Source organism: Papaver somniferum, chromosome 11 (genome assembly GCF_003573695.1).
Source record: "Papaver somniferum cultivar HN1 chromosome 11, ASM357369v1, whole genome shotgun sequence".
In the NCBI taxonomy this organism is placed as follows: domain Eukaryota; kingdom Viridiplantae; phylum Streptophyta; class Magnoliopsida; order Ranunculales; family Papaveraceae; genus Papaver; species Papaver somniferum.
In genome coordinates this window covers 83,161,248-83,180,735 of record NC_039368.1, presented here as the reverse complement: position 1 = coordinate 83,180,735, position 19,488 = coordinate 83,161,248, and the positions used below count along the sequence as shown (strand labels likewise).

The 19,488-nt window shown below is 37.2% G+C and overlaps 1 protein-coding gene across 1 annotated transcript; it reads right to left on the bottom strand.

Moving 5' to 3' along the window:
• Positions 1–11,336: 11,336 nt before the first annotated feature.
• LOC113323821 (CDP-diacylglycerol--glycerol-3-phosphate 3-phosphatidyltransferase 2-like) lies at positions 11,337–14,930 on the bottom strand. Its single transcript, XM_026572170.1, has 7 exons — positions 14,332–14,930; positions 13,355–13,452; positions 13,192–13,242; positions 12,864–12,977; positions 12,120–12,176; positions 11,923–12,008; positions 11,337–11,787 (listed from the first exon to the last, which is right to left on the bottom strand). The coding sequence occupies exons 1-7, from the start codon at positions 14,570–14,572 to the stop codon at positions 11,667–11,669; spliced, it is 768 nt and encodes a 255-aa protein (XP_026427955.1). The 5' UTR covers positions 14,573–14,930; the 3' UTR covers positions 11,337–11,666.
• Between the last annotated feature and the right edge of the window lie 4,558 nt (positions 14,931–19,488).

Sequence of the window (19,488 nt, the reverse complement as noted above, 5' to 3'; positions counted from 1 at the left end):
TGTATTTGATTAGAACTCGCAGTTTTTGCTTGAGTAAATCAAATCAAGAAGAGAGATATAAACTCGTTGATATACTTTTAATTGATTGAGTCTTGTTGATTCTCTTAAAAGTATATTCGTGTCCATACAAATTGCTAAGCGAAATATTGGGTGGTGTTGCTAGACCCCCGCTTTTTCACTTTGAGCTAAAGGGTTAAGCAAGAATGGAGGTGTTGGACTGCTTAGATGTATGTTGAGGAATGAATTGCAGGTTTGAGCTGAGTTGGTGGTTCAGCTAATTACCGCAGGAATTTGTTGGTTGATTGCAGTTATATGGATGCAATGAAGCTGCAATGTATTTGTTTGGTTGCAGTTCAAGTTGAAGTTGATTTTGTTACTTATTGAATTTGTTGAGGGCTGAAGGAAGTGGTGAATGCAATTTTTAGGAATCTTTGGAACTGGTGATTGAAGCTGCAATTCATGTGTTGGATCTGTTGCAGGAACTGAAATTGGAGGCACAGCTTATGGAGATGAATGTATGATGGAGTTGCAGGTGGAATGGTTGAGCAGCAAGATGTTGTTATGTGCTTGAAGTCACAGATTTGGTTGTGCAGCTGATGATGGAACTGATAGTAGGGGATAGATGCAATCTGGTGATGCTCAAGTGCAGGCAGTTGGAGTTGCTGCTCCAGAAGGTTGTGTATTGAACTGTTGTAAGTGGATGGAGCTAAGTAGATGCATACAGAAAAGGATGGGGTTGTTATGAAGCAGTGAATAAGACAGTGGTATTGAGATTGTAAATGGGTTTGCAGTCGATAGAGTTGTGGTTGCTATTGAAGCAACAGAGGTGCCAAGTTAACGCAAGATTGAGCAGACATGGAAGTGGTGGTATGATTGATATCGTGAGATACAAAAGAAGAAATTGATAAGATGGGTCTGGAGGTAATGGTAGCAGTGGTTGTGAAGTTACAGGGATTGGTGCTGCTACTGGAAGTGATTGTGTACAACATGAAAATAAGTTTGTAGTGACAGGAATTGAATCTACAGAAGATTGAGGGGATGTGCAGTTATAGTTGGGGGGTTTGGACAAAATGGACTTGTGAAGCGCAATGATGATGCAGTATAATATCTAGCCAGTGCAATGGCTCAGACCAAGGCCACTCAGCTCAGCTGAGTCTGGCTAGCTATCTAACTCATATGTCTGACTCATAATCTAACTGAGTTAGTCAATTGAATCGTTTGACCTTACCAATTTGACTCGGTTGACCGGTGACCGGGTGGACTTTTCCGGTCACCTGAAATACTTCTCCTACATTATTCCGGACAACTTACGGCGTTTGAACCAGTTTTCCGGTGACAGTTTTTGGTGCATATTTGCTACATGGGTTTTTCTCACATATGGGCTTGGTGGATTTTCATCTAATGGACTTTGAAGACTAAACCTAATTTTGGAAAGCAAAGGAATATAAAAGAAAGACTTCTACAACTTGGTTATCACGATTTTTTTACTTGGAGCTTTGGAGAGAGCGGCGATTCTACTAGGGTTTGCTTTCATTTTTCATCTTCTTCATTTTTATAATATGATAATGAACTCAATAGCTATGAGTAGATAAATATTTCACTATTGGTTAAGGATGTAGTCTTATATCTAAAACTTGTGTTGATTAATGCATTAGTTTTCTTTCTTGATTATCGTTCAAACTTCTACTGTTTTTATAATCACATGATTGACGTATTGTGATAGGATTAGATGTTTGTTTGATTAAGTGGCCAATTAATTAGACTTGCATCTTTGTCCGTAGCTAATTGAGGGTTTATCATCAAGCGATAACCCTAAATACAAGTAGCATGATATGATTACGGTTTATAGTGATACACTCTTGCAATCATATGTAGAGTTTGACCATTATCCGAATTGTCATGCGCAATGTATGACAATTGCATTGATTAGACTATTTCTGAGAGCTTAATGCTCCTAGGTAATTGAACTTAATTAGCGCAAGGCGTTAGGTTATTCCTTAGGTAGAATTCATATTCGCAGCTCTAATGTGTTTGTTGATGAACTTAGGAAATTAACGGATTATCTTGCTCTCTTGATAGTCTAGGGATTTTGATAAAAAGGAGATTAAATTGTAATTCTAATCATGTACGCAAGCACTTGTTTAAGATTGAAGATGAACTCCTTGACCAATATCTCTCTCTATTGATTATTTTCAACTATTTACTTTGTATTTGTTTTAGTTATATTGCTAGATAAAATCAGAAGACTTCCCCCCATTGGTTACTTGAGAAACTATAATTTCATAACAACAATTTCCTCTCTGTGGAAACGAACTCTTTCTTATCATATACTATAGGAAAGTGAAATTATTTTTGACGCATACGACTGCGATCAAATTGTTTTCAGGTACCTAATCCCTGGCTTCTAAAGATTGGAACTATGCAAGGTGCGGAATAGCTACTCGAAGAGGCACAATACTCCAACCAAGGAAAGATACAACGAAAGAACAAGAGTTGGAGGTAGAAAACGAAATTCTTCATCAAGAAGAAGAACAAGAGGTTCCATTCGTAGAAGAACAAGCGGTTCCATTCGTAGAAGAATCACTAGTTGAAGAAGAAGAAACAATGGGTGATGCAAATCGTACATTCAAGGACTTGGATTCTCATAGGCTTGATGCACAATAGTGGTGTATTCAAACAAACTCAACCTTCAAGATCAAACCGGGGTTGATTAGAGAGTTGCCGAAGTTTCATGGAATGATGAATGAAGATCCAAACAAACATCTCATGGATTTCCACAGTGTTATCATGTCTATGCTTCCACCAGAGACTAATGCGGATGGAGCGATGTTGAAAGATTTTCCATTATCTTTGGCTGACAATTCTAAGGAGTGGTTGTTACTTGCCTTCCGGAAGTGTCACTACATGGAACGGGTTGAAGAAAATTTTCTTAGAGAGGTATTTTCCTGCGTCGAAAGCTACTCAAATTCTCAAGGAGATTTGTGGGATTCAACAAAAGGACGGGGAGTCATTGTATGAATGTTGGGAACGGTATAAGAGATTGGTGGCAAGCTTTCCTCACCATCAATTTAGTGGTGTGATGATAATCCAATACTTCTACGAAGGTCTTCAATCAAGTGATAGATCTCTTCTTGACCCCGCGAGTGGTGGTGCACTAGTGAACAAGACGGTGGCCCAAGCTACTGAGTTGATTGAAAGTATGGCTGCGAACTCGCAACAATTTTACACTAGAGATGAACCAATGGTTAGGCCAGTGCATGAAGTTTCTGATTCATCACACCGTGATCAAAGGATGGATAATATGGAGAGAATGATGCACAAGATGGTTGCGGTGATTTTACCTTCACATGACGAAGAGTTAGAGCAAGTTAGTGCGGTCTTTCCAAATCAGCAAAGACGGTATGATCCCTACTCCAACACTTACAATCCGGGATGGAGAGATCACCCCAACTTTATCTATGCCAACAAGCAAGGTGCAATTCAACAACCTACTTTCAACCGTCTGAGTGGATTCCAACCACAACAACAACAATTACAGCAACCGCAACAGCAACAACCAACACAAAGTCAAGATTCCGATATCGATGCAAAGCTTCAAGAAATGATGAAGCGCATTGGTACTATGTTTAAAGAAAGTCAACAAGAGACCAAGAGTGAAATCAAGGAGTTGCAGACACAAATGGGTTACATGGCTATTGAATTGAACCAATTGAAAGTACAAAATAGTGGGTTCCATGGCTACTGAAGATGTTTGTGATCACGTTTTGTCTTTCCTACTGGAGAAATTAATCTCGAGCAAATCTTAGAGAAGATATTACTCAGACGATAGAATCAGGCAAGATCAGAACACGCAACTACAAGAGAAATAGTTGGGTATGGCTTCACAATCCGAATGAAGTCTTTCAAGTCGTTAACCAACAAGGTTTAGGAAAACCTAAGGTTAAAGGAGAATCGACTCTAGCTTATGCAACTAGTAACACACAGAACTGTGGGGATTAGGTTTACCAGTTGCTAGAGGTCTCCTTTATATAGTTTTCAAATTAGGGTTTGCAATCCAAATTACCATGGTAACAAAGCACTCAATATTCACTGTTAGATAAAAAACCTGATTCAGCCAAGCTAATATCTTTCAACCATTAGATTGAACTTATCTTGTTACACACAAATAAAATGTAACCTCATTTAGGTTTATGTAACCACACCCAAACGTGTACACTCATGTTGGCTCAACAATGGTCAACCGAAGTTAGCCATATGATAAATCTCACATCAACCAAATTCATCTTATCTGTTACTAGTTCAAATGACTCAAATGAAACTAGTTAAAGAGTTGTTCAATTGCTCTATTCTCATAGAAGTATACAAAAACATAATCGAAACAAAATCGGTCTGATTCACTTGAATCAATCATGAACATTATAGACACGATTTGCAAAGATTACATTCCTTATGATTTAAATGTTTAAGTTCATGAAGTGACCGATTTGATAAAGTAACCATCTTAAGTATGCGTACGGGTATGCGTACTTAAGCACGGATTTGAGTTTGTTTTAGTTTCCAAACTTAGCAGAAATTTTCGGTTTGAAAACTTCCGCCAGTATACGTATCTTAAGGTGACTAGTTAAGAGTTTGTCAAAACCAAACTCAGCAGAAATTTTTGGTTGGAAAACTTCCGCCAGTATGCGTACGGGTACGCATACTTAACCTGTCTCCTTCACCAATTTCGTATACACATATATGCATACACTTGGCTCCCAGTTTATGGATTTATAAACTAATGCGCGAACACATTATATATGCTTATATCCAAATATGGTTCCATAATCAACTCTTCATTTCAATCATTAAAACTTTCTTAGAGGACGTTATATAGTTGTTGTTCACAAACTATTTTTCGTCAAAGCAATTTTCAAATTATTGAAATTATCATAATGAAACATTCCAAGGAAACACCAAATTATTGTATCACACAAACCATGTAAGATTTAGCTCGGAAATTTTCATATGATCTTATTCGGACTTTCGTCACGAATGTAAGATGAATTCGGCCGAAACGAAAGCTTGTAAACACATATTCCGAGAAATATATAAGCGAGATAAACTCAGCTCGAAATCTCAAATGTGTATAATAGAAAACTATATTATAACACGACTTATGTCTCAATATAGGAGATAGAGTAGAAATAGACTTTCCAAGTGATAGATAAGTTTAAGTCTCCACATACCTTTTGTCGATGAAGTTCCACAAGCTCCCCTTAGTAGTTCTTCGTCTTCAAGAGATGAATGTCGTGAAGTTTAAAGCTCAACTACACAATCTATGTCCTAGTCCGAGACATCCAAATAGGCTAGAAATCAAGACTCATAGTTTTGATCACTAACATTGACAAACATGCTTGAGATAGTAACGCATGCGAGTTCGACCGAGCAATGCTCTAACAATTATCGATAAGTCTTATTGACCAGAATTACAGTCTATAAGATTTTCTATTTTTAGATGTACCCAAGGTTGAATATCAGTAGTCAGTAGATATTTAAGAGGAAGTCTGGTCACCAATGAGTCATTCCAGGCGTTTATGTCTTGCCCATTACCCACGCATCATTTGAGTCATCCCTGACTATTTTCCTACCTCTCATAATACTTTTCCAACACCAAGAGCTACATTTGGGAATTGTACAATCCGACAGATTGATGTCATTGCCATATTTTTCTGTGAACAGCAAACTCACCAGACTAGAGGGATTCAGAAGAACTCGCCGTGCCGTTTTGGAAAGTAACGTTAAATTATGGAATTCCAAGATTCCGAATACCAAGGTCTCCGTATTTGATACCACCCAACTACATGAATTCTATCTTTTTCAGCTTTATCTTCCCAAAGAAACCTTCTCCTAAGATTATCAATAGCTTTTAAGGCTCCTTTTGGAATGGACAAAGTTTACATGATATGGTTCAAAGAAGGATCCAACATGGACTTGATAAGGACATCTCTCCATGCAAAGTTAAGTGAAGCTAGCTTCCATTCATATAGTTTATTAGTTATTTTAACTATGTCAGAAAATCAATATTCCTAGACCTTCCCCATTATATGTTACAACCTAAATATTTTCCAGGATGGGTGATGATCTTCATACCTAAACCTCTTTCCATATTACGAGAGAACCTCTTGTGAACTTTCTCGGAGAAAAAGACATTAGACTATTGAAAGTTTAAATGTTGTCCTGACCAGAGACAATAATGATCCAAAATCTCTCTTATACCTCTAATGTTTTTAAGCGTTGCTTCTAAAAACAAACTATCATATGCACAGAATCTATGTGCATGTAATAAGAGGATTTGAAGGAGCCACCTTAAAACCATTGATTGCGCCAGAGTCAACACCTTTAGATATCATCCTAGAAAGAGCTTCAAGACCCAGAATAAAGAGGAAAGGTGACAAGGGATCACCTTGTTAAAGACCTTTATGAGGATAAAAGGAGTCATTAGGGGTCCCATTAATAAGAAGATAATAGATGACTGTAGAGGGACATTCAGCAATTCAATTGATCCAGGTGGGATGAAATACAAAATCCTTGAGAACGACAATCAAGAAATTCCAACTCATCTTATCATAGTCTTTTTCAAAATCAATCTTAATAGCCATCCAACCCTTGGAACCTTTCTTATGCTCCATGGAATGAAAAATCTCATTGGTGATCATAATTGAATCAAAGATAGATCTACCATTAACAAATGCATATTGTATGGAAGAAATGCATTTAAGGATAACCATTTTCAATCTGGAAGATATAAGTTTTGCAATATTCTTATAGCAGAAGTTACAAAGGCTTACAGACCGGAAATGACTAACCTGTGTTGGGTGGGATTTCTTGGTAACGAGAGTTACAAAAGTTTTGTTGAGGCTAGGATGTAGAAACCCCTAAGAGAAAAATTCGATTTTTTCTTTTTTAACCTGGAAAATAGAAGATCCTACAATATCCCAATACTTGACATAAAAAACGCTCTGTAGATTATCAGGTCCAGGGGCTTTAAGAGGCCCCATATCTCTAACAACACTAAAGATTTCATCTAGGGGTGTAAAATGGGCCAGGTAGGGCATCCCGGCACGTTTCTTACTGCAGGCCATGCCCTCAGAATCAGCTATCCAAAAAGCTCATCATGCCGGGCAGGCCAGGTAGAAACACTTATTTTGAGGCCCAAAACTTGCCCAAAGCCCATTCTATAAGCAGGCGAGGCCATGCATGTCAAACAGGCTTCGAGTTTTTTGAAATTTCAAAACTCTGTAATAACTGATTAAACTTCTATTTATAATTGGGAGATTGAATGAACTATATGTTAAAATAATCTTCTAAATGTAAAATAGAAATGAAAATAAGAATTTTAATCCAAAATATAACCAAAACACATAATAATTTGCTCTAATATTAGAAAAAAAAACGCTTAAAAAATTTAAACGGATACCAGGCCGCGTTGTTCGGGCAGGTACCAGGCCAGACTATTAAATTTTAGAGAGAACTCGAACCCGCCCATTTAAACTAATCAGACCAGGCCATGCGACCCGTGACGGGGTGCAACGGGCTTTGGGCTCATTTGAGTACATGCAGACCGAGTATTTTTCGGGTATTTTTTTCACCTCCTAACTTCATCATCGGAATAAGGTCTAGTGAGGAAAGCATTATCGGAACTTGAAATGATAGGGGAAATAAACTGAGTCAAATGGAAGGAAGTACAAAGGGGTGTGTCAGAAAATAATTGCTTAAAATGAGCAGTGATCATGGATTCCAAAGCATCCTCTTCAAATAACCATTCACCACTATTAGATTTAAGAGCTGAAATTATGTTTTTGTTTCTCCTATTAATTGGATAAATGAACAAAAACTGGTATTCAAGTTACCATATTTAAGCCGCTCAACTCGGACTTTCGGGCCCAAAATATTTCTTCTAATTTAAGATGATGCTCTTTGTTTGATAATGAAGAAGGTTCCAGACTAAACAAAATTTAGGCCCTAATCAAGTCATGTCCACCCTTATTCATATTCTGATGTAAAACAACAAAATCTATTCTATTCCAAACCCTAGCTTGAGAAGTAAGAACATGGAATTTAAAATGACTGAGATGAGTTACTGGATATTGAATACCGAGAGTGGACTAAAAAACAAAACAAAACTTAACTGTTGATAAAAGGACTGAGATGGGTTACTAGATATATTGAGTACCTAGATAGCCCGGTGGACTAAAAAAATAACAGAACTTAACTGTTGACAGTGGGATTCGAACCCAAGCCCTTTCGGACCAGCGCCTGTTTTCGTAGGCAGATCAAAACCACAACACATATTTACAAAGGATACGGAAATGCATGAAGCTTTTAGAAGATTCATAATATTGGGCATACCAAAAACTTTATAGGCATACAAAGTCATTTTCCTAACCAGGGTGTATTGATAAGGGGTGTCTAATGGGTATGAATGACCTATATACTGTTAAACACTTCGAAAATATTGATTCATAGGCTTTAGGTTCGGCTGACTCGTGTTGATGAGTTATCAGCCGAACTTCCCGCTGTAGACTGAATTCTTTCGATCTTGTTTTGATCATAATTTCTTCGTCCAATGTCGGAATGACCTCATTCTTTTTGCGTTATCTTCGTATTTTCATTCTCTTGAAGATGAAGATAAAATCTACTTGATTTTAATGGGTTAAAATCTACGATTTCCATTATATAAGCTGAACCATTAACATTTTTTATTCCTGAACTCTCAGGAATAGGTTCGGCTTACATCTATGAGACGAACCAACCCATTGATGAACAGTTCGGCTTACATCTATGAGCCGAACCTCACATAATTTTTCTTCCAGATCACACAGGACTAGGTTCGGCTCATTATGATATTTTTAAACAAGCCGAACTAGTTGGTTCGGCTCATAACAATAACACTTTCAACTTGCGGAACTGTTCATTAGTTGTCAATATCCAGGTTTCAGATCAAGGTTCGGCGCATAATTTAGGTGAGTTGTGAGCCGAACCTAGGTTCGGCGCATAATGTTGTTGTTTTTTAAGCCGAACGGTTCTTCAAATTTTCAGCCTGAAAGTGTATATGAACAGTTCGGCTGATACGACTTTCATTATATAAGCCGAACCATTAACATTTTTTATTCCAGAACTCTCAGGAATAGGTTCGGCTTTCTAGGAAAATTTTATACAAGCCGAACTAGTGTCTAGCAAATGTTCGGCGCATACCTAAACAGTTTCAGCTAGCCGAACTGTTCATAAAGGGATCGGTTCGGCTCATAAATGTAAGTCGAACCTTTTCATCCTCCATTGAATCATTCTCGTAATCTAGGAAATCAACCATTTGGGAATCATTGTTGTAGTTGATGTGTATTTTCCTAGGTTTTTTAGATGATATATGACACTCCTCATCCTCCATTGAATCAAGAATTAGAATTTTCTCACTTTCTCCTTCTCTTTCTCTCCTTCTTAACCAAACCAAAACTTTGATTTTTTTCCCCAAATTTTTCATCTAAACAACTCTTATAATTCTGAAAATTATTTTAATCACTAAACAAAATATTTAATCACTAATCAAGATTAGTAACACTAATACGTAAAGGGCAGATTTGCTATTAAAAATTTTGGGTTAAAGGGTTATCTGATTTTGCTATTTCACAACCTTTTTTTGTCTTCATTCAGTATGCCTTGGAAGATTTTGGTATGCCTAATATTATGGTTCTTTTAGAAATTGTAGCACGGCAATATCGTAAAGCAGTTCGTTGATAAAGAAAGCTTACTTTACGAGATACTAATCTTTACCTTTAGCTCCATGCTCACGTGAAAAAGAACGTACATACAAGTCCATAAATTAGCATCCCAAACCGAAAGCAAAGTAACAACCTTCCGGCTTTCTTTCTCCTCCAAAGAAGGTGAAAAACATTCTTTCACGTACTATAATTCATAACTGCAAACCAAATTAACACAATGTCCGAAAGAAAAAGCTAATAAATTGAACATACCGGTGGACAAGGATAATTTTCAGAAATTAAATGGACTCACAATCTTTTACACGCTAATGAGGGTTCAGGGTTCATTTGAAAAAAAATGAAAGTAACACTTTTTCCAGAAACAGAGTGAGTATTATGTAACGAAAGAGAGGAAATTAAAAGGGCAAATGGACGTGGATGCAAAGTGCCGTCTTTGGAGTAAACGGGATCAATAAGGGGTGTCTCGCCGCTCTTAATGGCGAGATAGATGGACATGCCAAGTTGCAATGTGGAAGTCGACAACAGAAGTTAGTAAAGTAGGTTAGGCCAAAAAAAAAAGAAAAAGAGTTATCTTTCTAGTTCCAGTAGAAATTCTGGAGGTTTTTTGAAGTTTTAATTTTAATCCCTTGAGGCAAGCTAATGCGTCACAACTTAAATCACCTAGATGTGCTTGGACCACCTTGATGAAAGTTGAGACCCTTGTACGCCCCCACGATATATTTGTGCGAGCCACTGTGTTTGCATTTGTCCATACCGCAGGGGGCAAGCTAACTAATCTATTAAGGCAGTTCCGATAAAGAAAACAATCAAGTCTGATATCAGAAAGGAATTAGAGAGCAAAGAGATGTAATATGCGGGAGTTTAATTTGATATGCAGGAATTTTATTTATTCTGGATTCAGGCCATAGCTGAAGAGGTTTCTGTGGAGAGACAGGCATATTATATTGCAAACTTTTAAAGACAACAAATTATCGGATGATTAACCTCTTCTTGGTGTTGTAATTGTGCCGATACATGAATTTTGCTCTTTACTTTAATCTCTCTAGCCTCGTTTTTTATTGGAAGGAGCTATTAAACACCTTATCGATTTCTCATCATATAGGGCTTCGATTAATGAAAGCCAAATTGCAGTTTCCTCCAACACCTTAGATAAACTTGTACTTTACCTTTGTCTTCTCTATTAAGTCAAAATGAAAAACCTTTGGGCGACTTTCTCCTGCAACTTACTCGTATTATTGTTGGTTAACTAAAGTAATGCTACTCTCTCTTGGCTTTACCATCCGAAATTTTAATTTTCGTTTTTAAATGGAGAAGTATATATAATCATGAATGCCCATGTAGGAAAATTTAACCGAAACATGATTAGCGTATGGAACACACCACGGAAATTAAATGACAAATGGGATTTGCATCCCAGCTCGTAACACATGATGATGACCAGAAAGGTCATGAAGTATTTTTGGTATGACTGTTTCTGTCAATATCTTTTTTGTTACTCGCTTCTTAAAATGTGAACCACTACAACTATGGTTAGACACTCTCGCATTGAAAAACTTACGGATCCAACCAAAATTAGACCAGTTAACAGCCAAAAATATACTCTTGTCTAAATAAATTCTGTCTAGATAATTTTACATTAATTTAGTAAGTAATGTATACATTTCTATCAAGCAAATCTCAACCCTAATGTATCTCTAAAACATTTCTTCTCATTCAGCAGCAACTTATCTGCAGAAACCCCACACATCCTCCTCAAAACGGGGATGGATCACCTAAAGGGGTCTCTCTCTAATTCTGATAAGAAACAATACAGGAAATGGAAATGCATTTCCTTCTGTTCTTTAAATGTGTAAGCTGACTAATCCAAGCCAAACTCAAAGTGTGACAGAGAAGTCACCTCTCTAATATTTATTACTTCACCAATGTTCTCCATATGTTCTTCACGTAGACAAATAATGACCATAGAGCAAGTCCAGCTGAGATATATAACAAACTCACACCCAACATAACAAGAATCCCTGGTCCTGCAAGACTGTACAAACAGATGGGAACAAGAAAAATAACATGTGAGTATTTACCAACAAAATAATTTTTGGGATTTCATGTTTCTTTTGATGATCATGATACATGGAAATGGAAATCTAAGCACCATAACGAAATTCCCAACCTGCGGTCTCGAGCAGCCAAGAGGATAGTTAGTGCAGTCATTTGGCTGGCAGTTTTCCACTTTCCCAAGCTATTGACAGCAACAGCCTGATGATAATTACATTCAAAGTTCAGTCTTTATCCCTTCAAAAGATTATTTTCAGAGATTTCAAAAGAAAAGGAATAAAGGGTTAGAGAGGCTACAGGTGAAGAATTAACCTTGCCAACTTTACTATTCTGAGATGCGGCCCATTCTCTCACTGCTGACATTGTTATCTACAAGAAATAAACTGTACAAATCACGACAAGCCGGCAGAACGAGAATATATTCTTTAAATGTAGCAAACAAGGGCAACAGGAAAATGCCAGAGAGCATAGAATAGCTTTTTCACAATAAGCTCATGTGCTCTTAAAACTATAGAGACCCTGAAATACAGCTACTACATGTACAAAGATTATGACGTCCACAATCTAAAATTTATAATTTTGTGACGAGAAAACAACAACATATGGGGAATTAGTGTAATTTAGTACAAAATGGTCATAAAACCATACTCCGGAATTGATCTCATCAATCATCCCAGGGTATCTTCTCTTCGTAGAGGATAACTATCATATCATAAGATCTGAAATCGTCTTCAAATTTGAGGTTTTAGTGTTGCATTTGGGTTTCTTCATACCATAGTATGATTCATATTTCCTCAGCTCTCAAATATAAATACACAGTAATATTGTATTGTAGATGCTGAAAGTTGCATATCTACACGAATTTTTGTTTCAGTCCATGTGGGGTTCCCTGTATTCATTCCTTCATACTACGTTCCTGCAAAAGCTTATGGTTGTATGCCTATCTCTACTAGGAACTTCTGTAACATGTTCATCTTGCTTATATTCAAGCAAAAAAAAATGCAGAAAGAGATGCTTTGTGGACAGTGAAACTAATTTAAATTAGTATGTATTTACCTCTCTACCAATAATAGCAACAGAAGGTACAGGCAGTAACCATGGCACTTCACCAAACACAGCCACTTCCAGAGTCCCAGTACACAATAACACCAATGTAGCAGCAACCATAAGCTGCATTCATTCAATAAGCATCAAATCAGATAGAACTCTTAAGCTGTATCAGAATGTAAACTCCTAACTGGTTGGTTTCAAACTTGATATTATTTCTACTTCACTTCACTTATTTTGTGTGATAGAATTCCTTATCTATCATATAAAGCCAGGACAAATTCTTAGCTAGCCGCCAGCAATGACAAAAATAAAATAATGAAGAAAGGGCCTCTACCTTATCAGCAACAGGATCCAGGAATGCACCAAATGCTGTGCCTAACCGCATCTAATACACAGGTTATAAATTAGTATTAGCAACTAATATGTATTCAAACAGAAGACCCATAACATATTTGGCTAAAAGGTTAGACAGAATCAATCCATATATCAAGAATTACCTTTCTAGCAATATATCCATCAAGCCAATCTGTAATTGCTGCAACAATAAATATACTTGTTGTAGCCGTTGTTGCCCAATATCCATTCATGTAGAAAGCTAGAGAAAACAAATACTATGTTAGACTCAGGATTTAAGAAATCAATATGAAAACTTGTACGTGCCAGTTACAATCCCTTTGCATTCATGCACACCAATTTACTTTTTCACTTGTTCCTTGTTTGTTGATTGGTGCAATGTATCAAGAGCGGTCATATAATTGTGATAGTATGGGTACTGTAAAGCAGAAAACGACTAAATTTTGCCTCTTTATTAGAAGCTGGCCAAATACGAATATTCTATTTCATCAAGGCAATAGTAGAAGTTTTGCCTTTGCTTCACAGCACCAAACTTTCAATGAAAATACTTTAAATTGGTATATGTAATACAGGTAAGATGGGGATGTGATTATGAGAAGCTGGGACGTAGCTCAAACACCTCAACTGCATTGAATATGTCATCTTCACAAAGTTACAAGTTTTTGTATTTTTCCTTTTCGAAGGCCGAGCATTTTTCTATTTTTCCATGCGACAATTTACCATTTGTGAGTTGGATTCATATGGCATACAATGTGAAAAAGGTTTTCACACTTAAAAATGAGGAAATTTAACAATCATCTCAATGCATTGGTAAGGTTACAAATTTCAAGCCGTGTCCTTCATCAGTCTCCATATTAGAACCTAAAACAACGATTAATCACACATATCCTCAAAGTGGGAAAAATAATCCGAATTGTACATAATCCAACAACAACAAAAAATCAAAATTTGAACAATAATTTTATTTTATTTTGTGAAAAACAAAACCTCAGGCATCAAAAACTTATATGTCCAAAACAAAACAAAAAAAATCGTATCTATCGCATTAGACCTAAATTGCAAGTCTCAAACCCAATTAAAAAAGAAAAAATCAGATCTTGATGATGAAAAAGATACTTACTACTAACAAGAAGAGGAACAGCAGCAACACGGCCAAGCGTCAAGATCGTCGGCAATGTAAGAATTGTTGTAATCTCCTCCTCATCTCTTTTTAATTCTTGATAATGATTTTCATGTTTTTGATCTTTATGATTCATATTGCTATTGCTATTCAAGAATTGAACACCGTCTTCTTTCTTCTTTTTATTATTAATTTGTTGAATACCTAAAACTTCTAATACCTCTCTTGTCTCTCGGCGCATCTCCCAGTTTCCTACTCGAACCCTAAAACCTTTCCTTCTCTGTCTCTGAAACAGACTCTACCACCGCTTTTCACTTTCGGCGATTCTCTGAACCTCCTCCATTCTTTATACCTCCGCCACCAACAAAAACAACATAGGAGATTTTATTTTTATTTTTGGTTTTCTTTTTTTTTTTGTGATTTATTTATATACGGATATTATTCCTACACCAAAGCAGCAGAAACCTAGCTCACGTTAGTAACGTACAAAAATCTTGTTTAGCCTGCGCACCGCCCTGGTTAATAGTGTAAAGCCATTATTGGATTTTTCTTCTTGCTACCAGTAAAAAGAGAAAAATGGAAGAAAAAATTTTCAGATCCCAAATTTCTACAAAAAGAGGATGAAATTAAACTTCCTGGATTTTAGGGGTGAATTCTTTTTTGGGTGATGATCTCATATAAGGTATAACCACGTGTAATGTCAAGTTGGGGGTTGGTGCATTGTAAGCTAAAAAGATGTCTAGCCACCACACATGTTGCATTTGTCGAGACGTGCAATTGTCGACTATATACTAAAAATATCTGTTGTGCTTATTAAGGGAAAATCTCTCCATTTTGTTGCAGATGGCCAAATGGGGTTCTGGCCCTTCCATATGTTAAATCCGAAAACCAGAATGCTGCTTTATGGCTTTAAGTCTAACAAGAGAACCATCACAGGACCGGTTATATGAGATGATTTATAGAGTGGGGCATGTAGCATTTTTCAAAAGAACTGCAAATACTTACTGGCAGTTGAATTGTCTAATCATGGTTATAGTCTTATAATGTAACTAACTTTCATCTGAGTGTTTCTCTTCGAAGGTCATTTGAAAGATAATTTTTCTGGTCGTCAAAAACCAATGGTTGAATTTTACATTTGATAATGGTGAGGTTAAAATGTGCTCGCTTTTTTATACATTTGATAATGGTGAGGTTTTTCACACGATTAATATACATAATTTTAGAAGACACTGAGCAAGAAAATAAATTCCGACACTGATCAAGAAGATCACAACTTCTCCAATCAATGTTTAAACTGCCTCCATTTACAAAATTAACCAGTTGGAGACAATTACTTATGAAGACCACTTTGACAAGATTCATTTCTTCTGTTCAAGAGAACGCCAAAATAAGAGCAGCAGCTTCAGCACCCACTGCATCTTCCATCAAGCCAAAGTCTGAGCGCGAACCTCTGATATTTCCTGCTGTGTCACACCAAATAAGACCCCCCATTTTAAAATGTTTATAAGAACCATCAATAAAGATAAAATGAAACTCGGGACCTTCAAATCCCTGGAGAAGCCAACAGAGCATAACTTAGGAGAAATATAAGAGTTAATCATTGTCTTGGTTTCCATTATGATCTTGTACAGATCAATTTCTAAAGACCACATTACACCTTAACTTCCAGATAGACCACATAACAATAACACCTATATATAAGGGTGTATGTATTCTAAGAAGAACAAGTTGTGAATAATTCGCTTCAAATCTTTTATTATTTGGATTTTATAAGCAATTACTCGTCTATCATGTGTTATTTGCTTATTGTTAGAGAATAGTTCGGTTAAATCCACAAGTTTTACTTTCTCAAGCTTGTTGTCAATGTTAGGTGATCAAAACTATATCTTGTTTTGTAGTTGTAGATGGTGGATTTTCAACAAAGGTCAAAACCGTAAAATCATGATATTGCATGTTTCTGACACGGCTTCAGGGATCCATGTGACGATTCGTGTTTTACGAAGTATGATGCATATGTCGCTCGAAAGGCCTCTCTGCTACATTCGACACCGGGCATTTCATTATAGCCTCTATGTAGAATAACGTAATTGGGCGGTTCTCCGTAAGATTGAGACCTTAACGCCTTCAGGATGCCGGTGACACTCACTGTTCCCTGACTACATTGAGGAATTCGCCTCTACATAGAAGAACAATTGGGCGGTTCTCCGTAAGATTAAGAGCAATAACGTCTTCAGGACGGTGATACTCACTGTTCCTGACTATGTAGAGAGACCCGTGTATAAACTCAGGCGGTCCTCCATACATGAAATGTTGAGAGGGCGAAACGTCTTCGAGACATTAACAACACTCGCTGATTTACTGACTATACGCAAGAGATTAAATTCTAGGTCATATTCACCAAGGAATTCCTAGAAGATAATCTATCTTATCTCATTACTCCCATTTCATGATCGAAATGGTAATAGATAAATGTATTACTCCGATTTCACGGTCGAATCCACGCCTGATCTCATGAAATGGTAATAGATGTTACTCCGATTTCACGGTCGAATCCACGGCTGATCTCATGAAATGGTAATATCACCACTTATTTTATTACTCCGATTTCATGATCGAATCAACGACTGATCTCATGAAATGGTAATAGATATTACTCTGATTTCATGGTCGAATCACCACGGTCCCATGGAATGGTAATATCACTGCTCATTTCATTACTCCGATTTTATGGTCAAATCTACGATTCCATGAGATGGTGATGAAATTATCATTTTATTATTCTGAATCCATAGTCCAATCCGCTGCTGATTTTATGGATTGATAATAAACAACTACTCATCTTATTACTCAGTTTCATGAATTATTCTCCACTGAATTTTATAAATCAGTAATAAATACCCAACAACTGGGCATCTGGATCATCACTGAGTCAACCCTACAAAAATGGTGTAAGTAATGATGCACGACTGAGCACCCGGATGCACGAACGAGTTTCCAGAAATATGAAATAATGAGAAATCCTTCGCAAAACAGGAGAAAACAATAAATATTAATAAAATAATAAGAGGCGCCCAAGGCCGGGCCCACCAGCTGGCTGGCTGGCCGTGCACTAGCCATGGTCGGTCCGTGCCTCTCCCATTATTTTTCTTATTTTTTGTTATTTCGTGAACTCATGAAAACTCCTTGGTTTTAGCAACTTTCCTTGTTTTTGCAAAACTCGTGAATTCTCTATAACTTGGTGGATTCACGAAATAATATTATAAAATAAAGAGAGGTGTGTGGGACCGGGCAACCTAACCGGCCGGCCATGCCTAAGTCGTGGCCGGTCCCACACCTCACAATCCTTAGCTTGTTATAAATATTATTCCCTAATCTCACGAAACTCCTCCGTTTCAACAAAAACTTGTGGATTCTCCATAACTTCAAAGATTCTCCATAATTTCAAGGATTCATGAAAAATAATAAAATAGGGAAAAGTATGCGGGACCGGGCAACCTAATCGGCCGGCCATGCCCTAACCATGGTCGGTCCCACACCTTGCAATCCCTAATATTGCATAATTATTATTTTCCTCAATTCATGAAACTCCTGGGTTTGAGCAAAATTTATGATTTCTCCATATTTTCTCAAATATTGCTCAAATCACGAAAAACCAAAAGCCAACATGGTCGAACGACTGGCTAGCCTCTCACGACAATTTTAAATATTAAACACTTTTATTTTAATATTTTCAAAATATTGATGAATTGAGCATACATGCTCATTCCAACAAAAATCGAGAATTCTCAGTCAAGATGAAACTCTTCTGAAAATTCACTATGTTGCTCGAACGTGAATCAGAAAATACTGAAACTCTCAGTATGGAAACACGGACACCACGGAAACACGTGCATGCCTCCATGACCGACCAGAGTCATTCCTAGGGCTTTCACAAAGCCGGTCTCACATGTTTTCATAATTCTGACCTAATTTGCTCAATTGCTCATACTGGGCCCGAACTCTCTCCAACCAACTGGAGAATCCTTCAAATGACCAACAACTGGTCCCGTGACCACCAAGATCCGGTCTCATGCTCTCTTGGTCGGTCCTCATCTCTCATACCTAGGTTTTTTCACCTAATGCTGAATCCAGCAATATTTCAATAAATGATGAAACCTGTATTTAATCATCGTTCTTTCACCAACTCTCAAACTGAGAACTCTGGTGCTGCTCACTCGAGCACTGGGCATCACATGGACGCTCATCATCCCATGTGGTCGGTCCCTCTTCACTCATGACCAATTTTCAGCAATTCACCAATTGTTGAAGGATTGATCAAAACTTAGGGTTTCGAACAAACGCTCCACGAATCACCATTCTGAGCAAGTTCAAACAAAAAATAATGTTGATTCAGCAATCAACATCCAAATTAATAATATTCGGTAATTCACCAATATTTTTGATTAATATTTTATTGGGTCACGACACCAGTAAATAATTCTTCGAATTGAGCAGTACTTGCCCAGTTGCTCGAATATTGATCCAACCATCAATGTTCAGTAGTTTGTTGAATTGAACAACACTTGCTCAGTTGCACGCCAAAATTATCAAATTTTTCGAATTGAGCAATACTTGCTCAATTTCTCGACAAACTCTCAATATTCAGCAATTCGTCGAGTTGAGCAATACTTGCTCAGTCGCTCTATTCAGTAATTCATTGACATCTCAGAGAACTACATGTTCAATCCATGAATCACTGAGCATTCACCACTTATGCTCGATTCAACAAAACTAGACTCACAGTCTAAATCAGTCAATAACTAACTAACTAATACACGTATGCCTTGCAGACTCCACGATTCGTGAAATATCAATCACGTCACAAAAGGGGGATATCACTTAGGGTTTTAGTCTGGCGGTCTGCGGCACGTGGATTCATCCACAACGAGAAATGTGCGTAAGTCGTGTAAACAGTTGAAGGAGTTAGCAAGGTAGTGGGTGCACGATCAGTCAAGTCTCCGCACGACATGGAACTTACTTTACCACGATCTCCCACTTTCCCACTCTTTCACTCAAGAAACCGTCACACTCACAGGGATCAGTGGTACATCATTCTTGCAATGAAAAATAAGTCTAAATCGAGGACATCGGGATATCATCAATCATCGATTATCATCA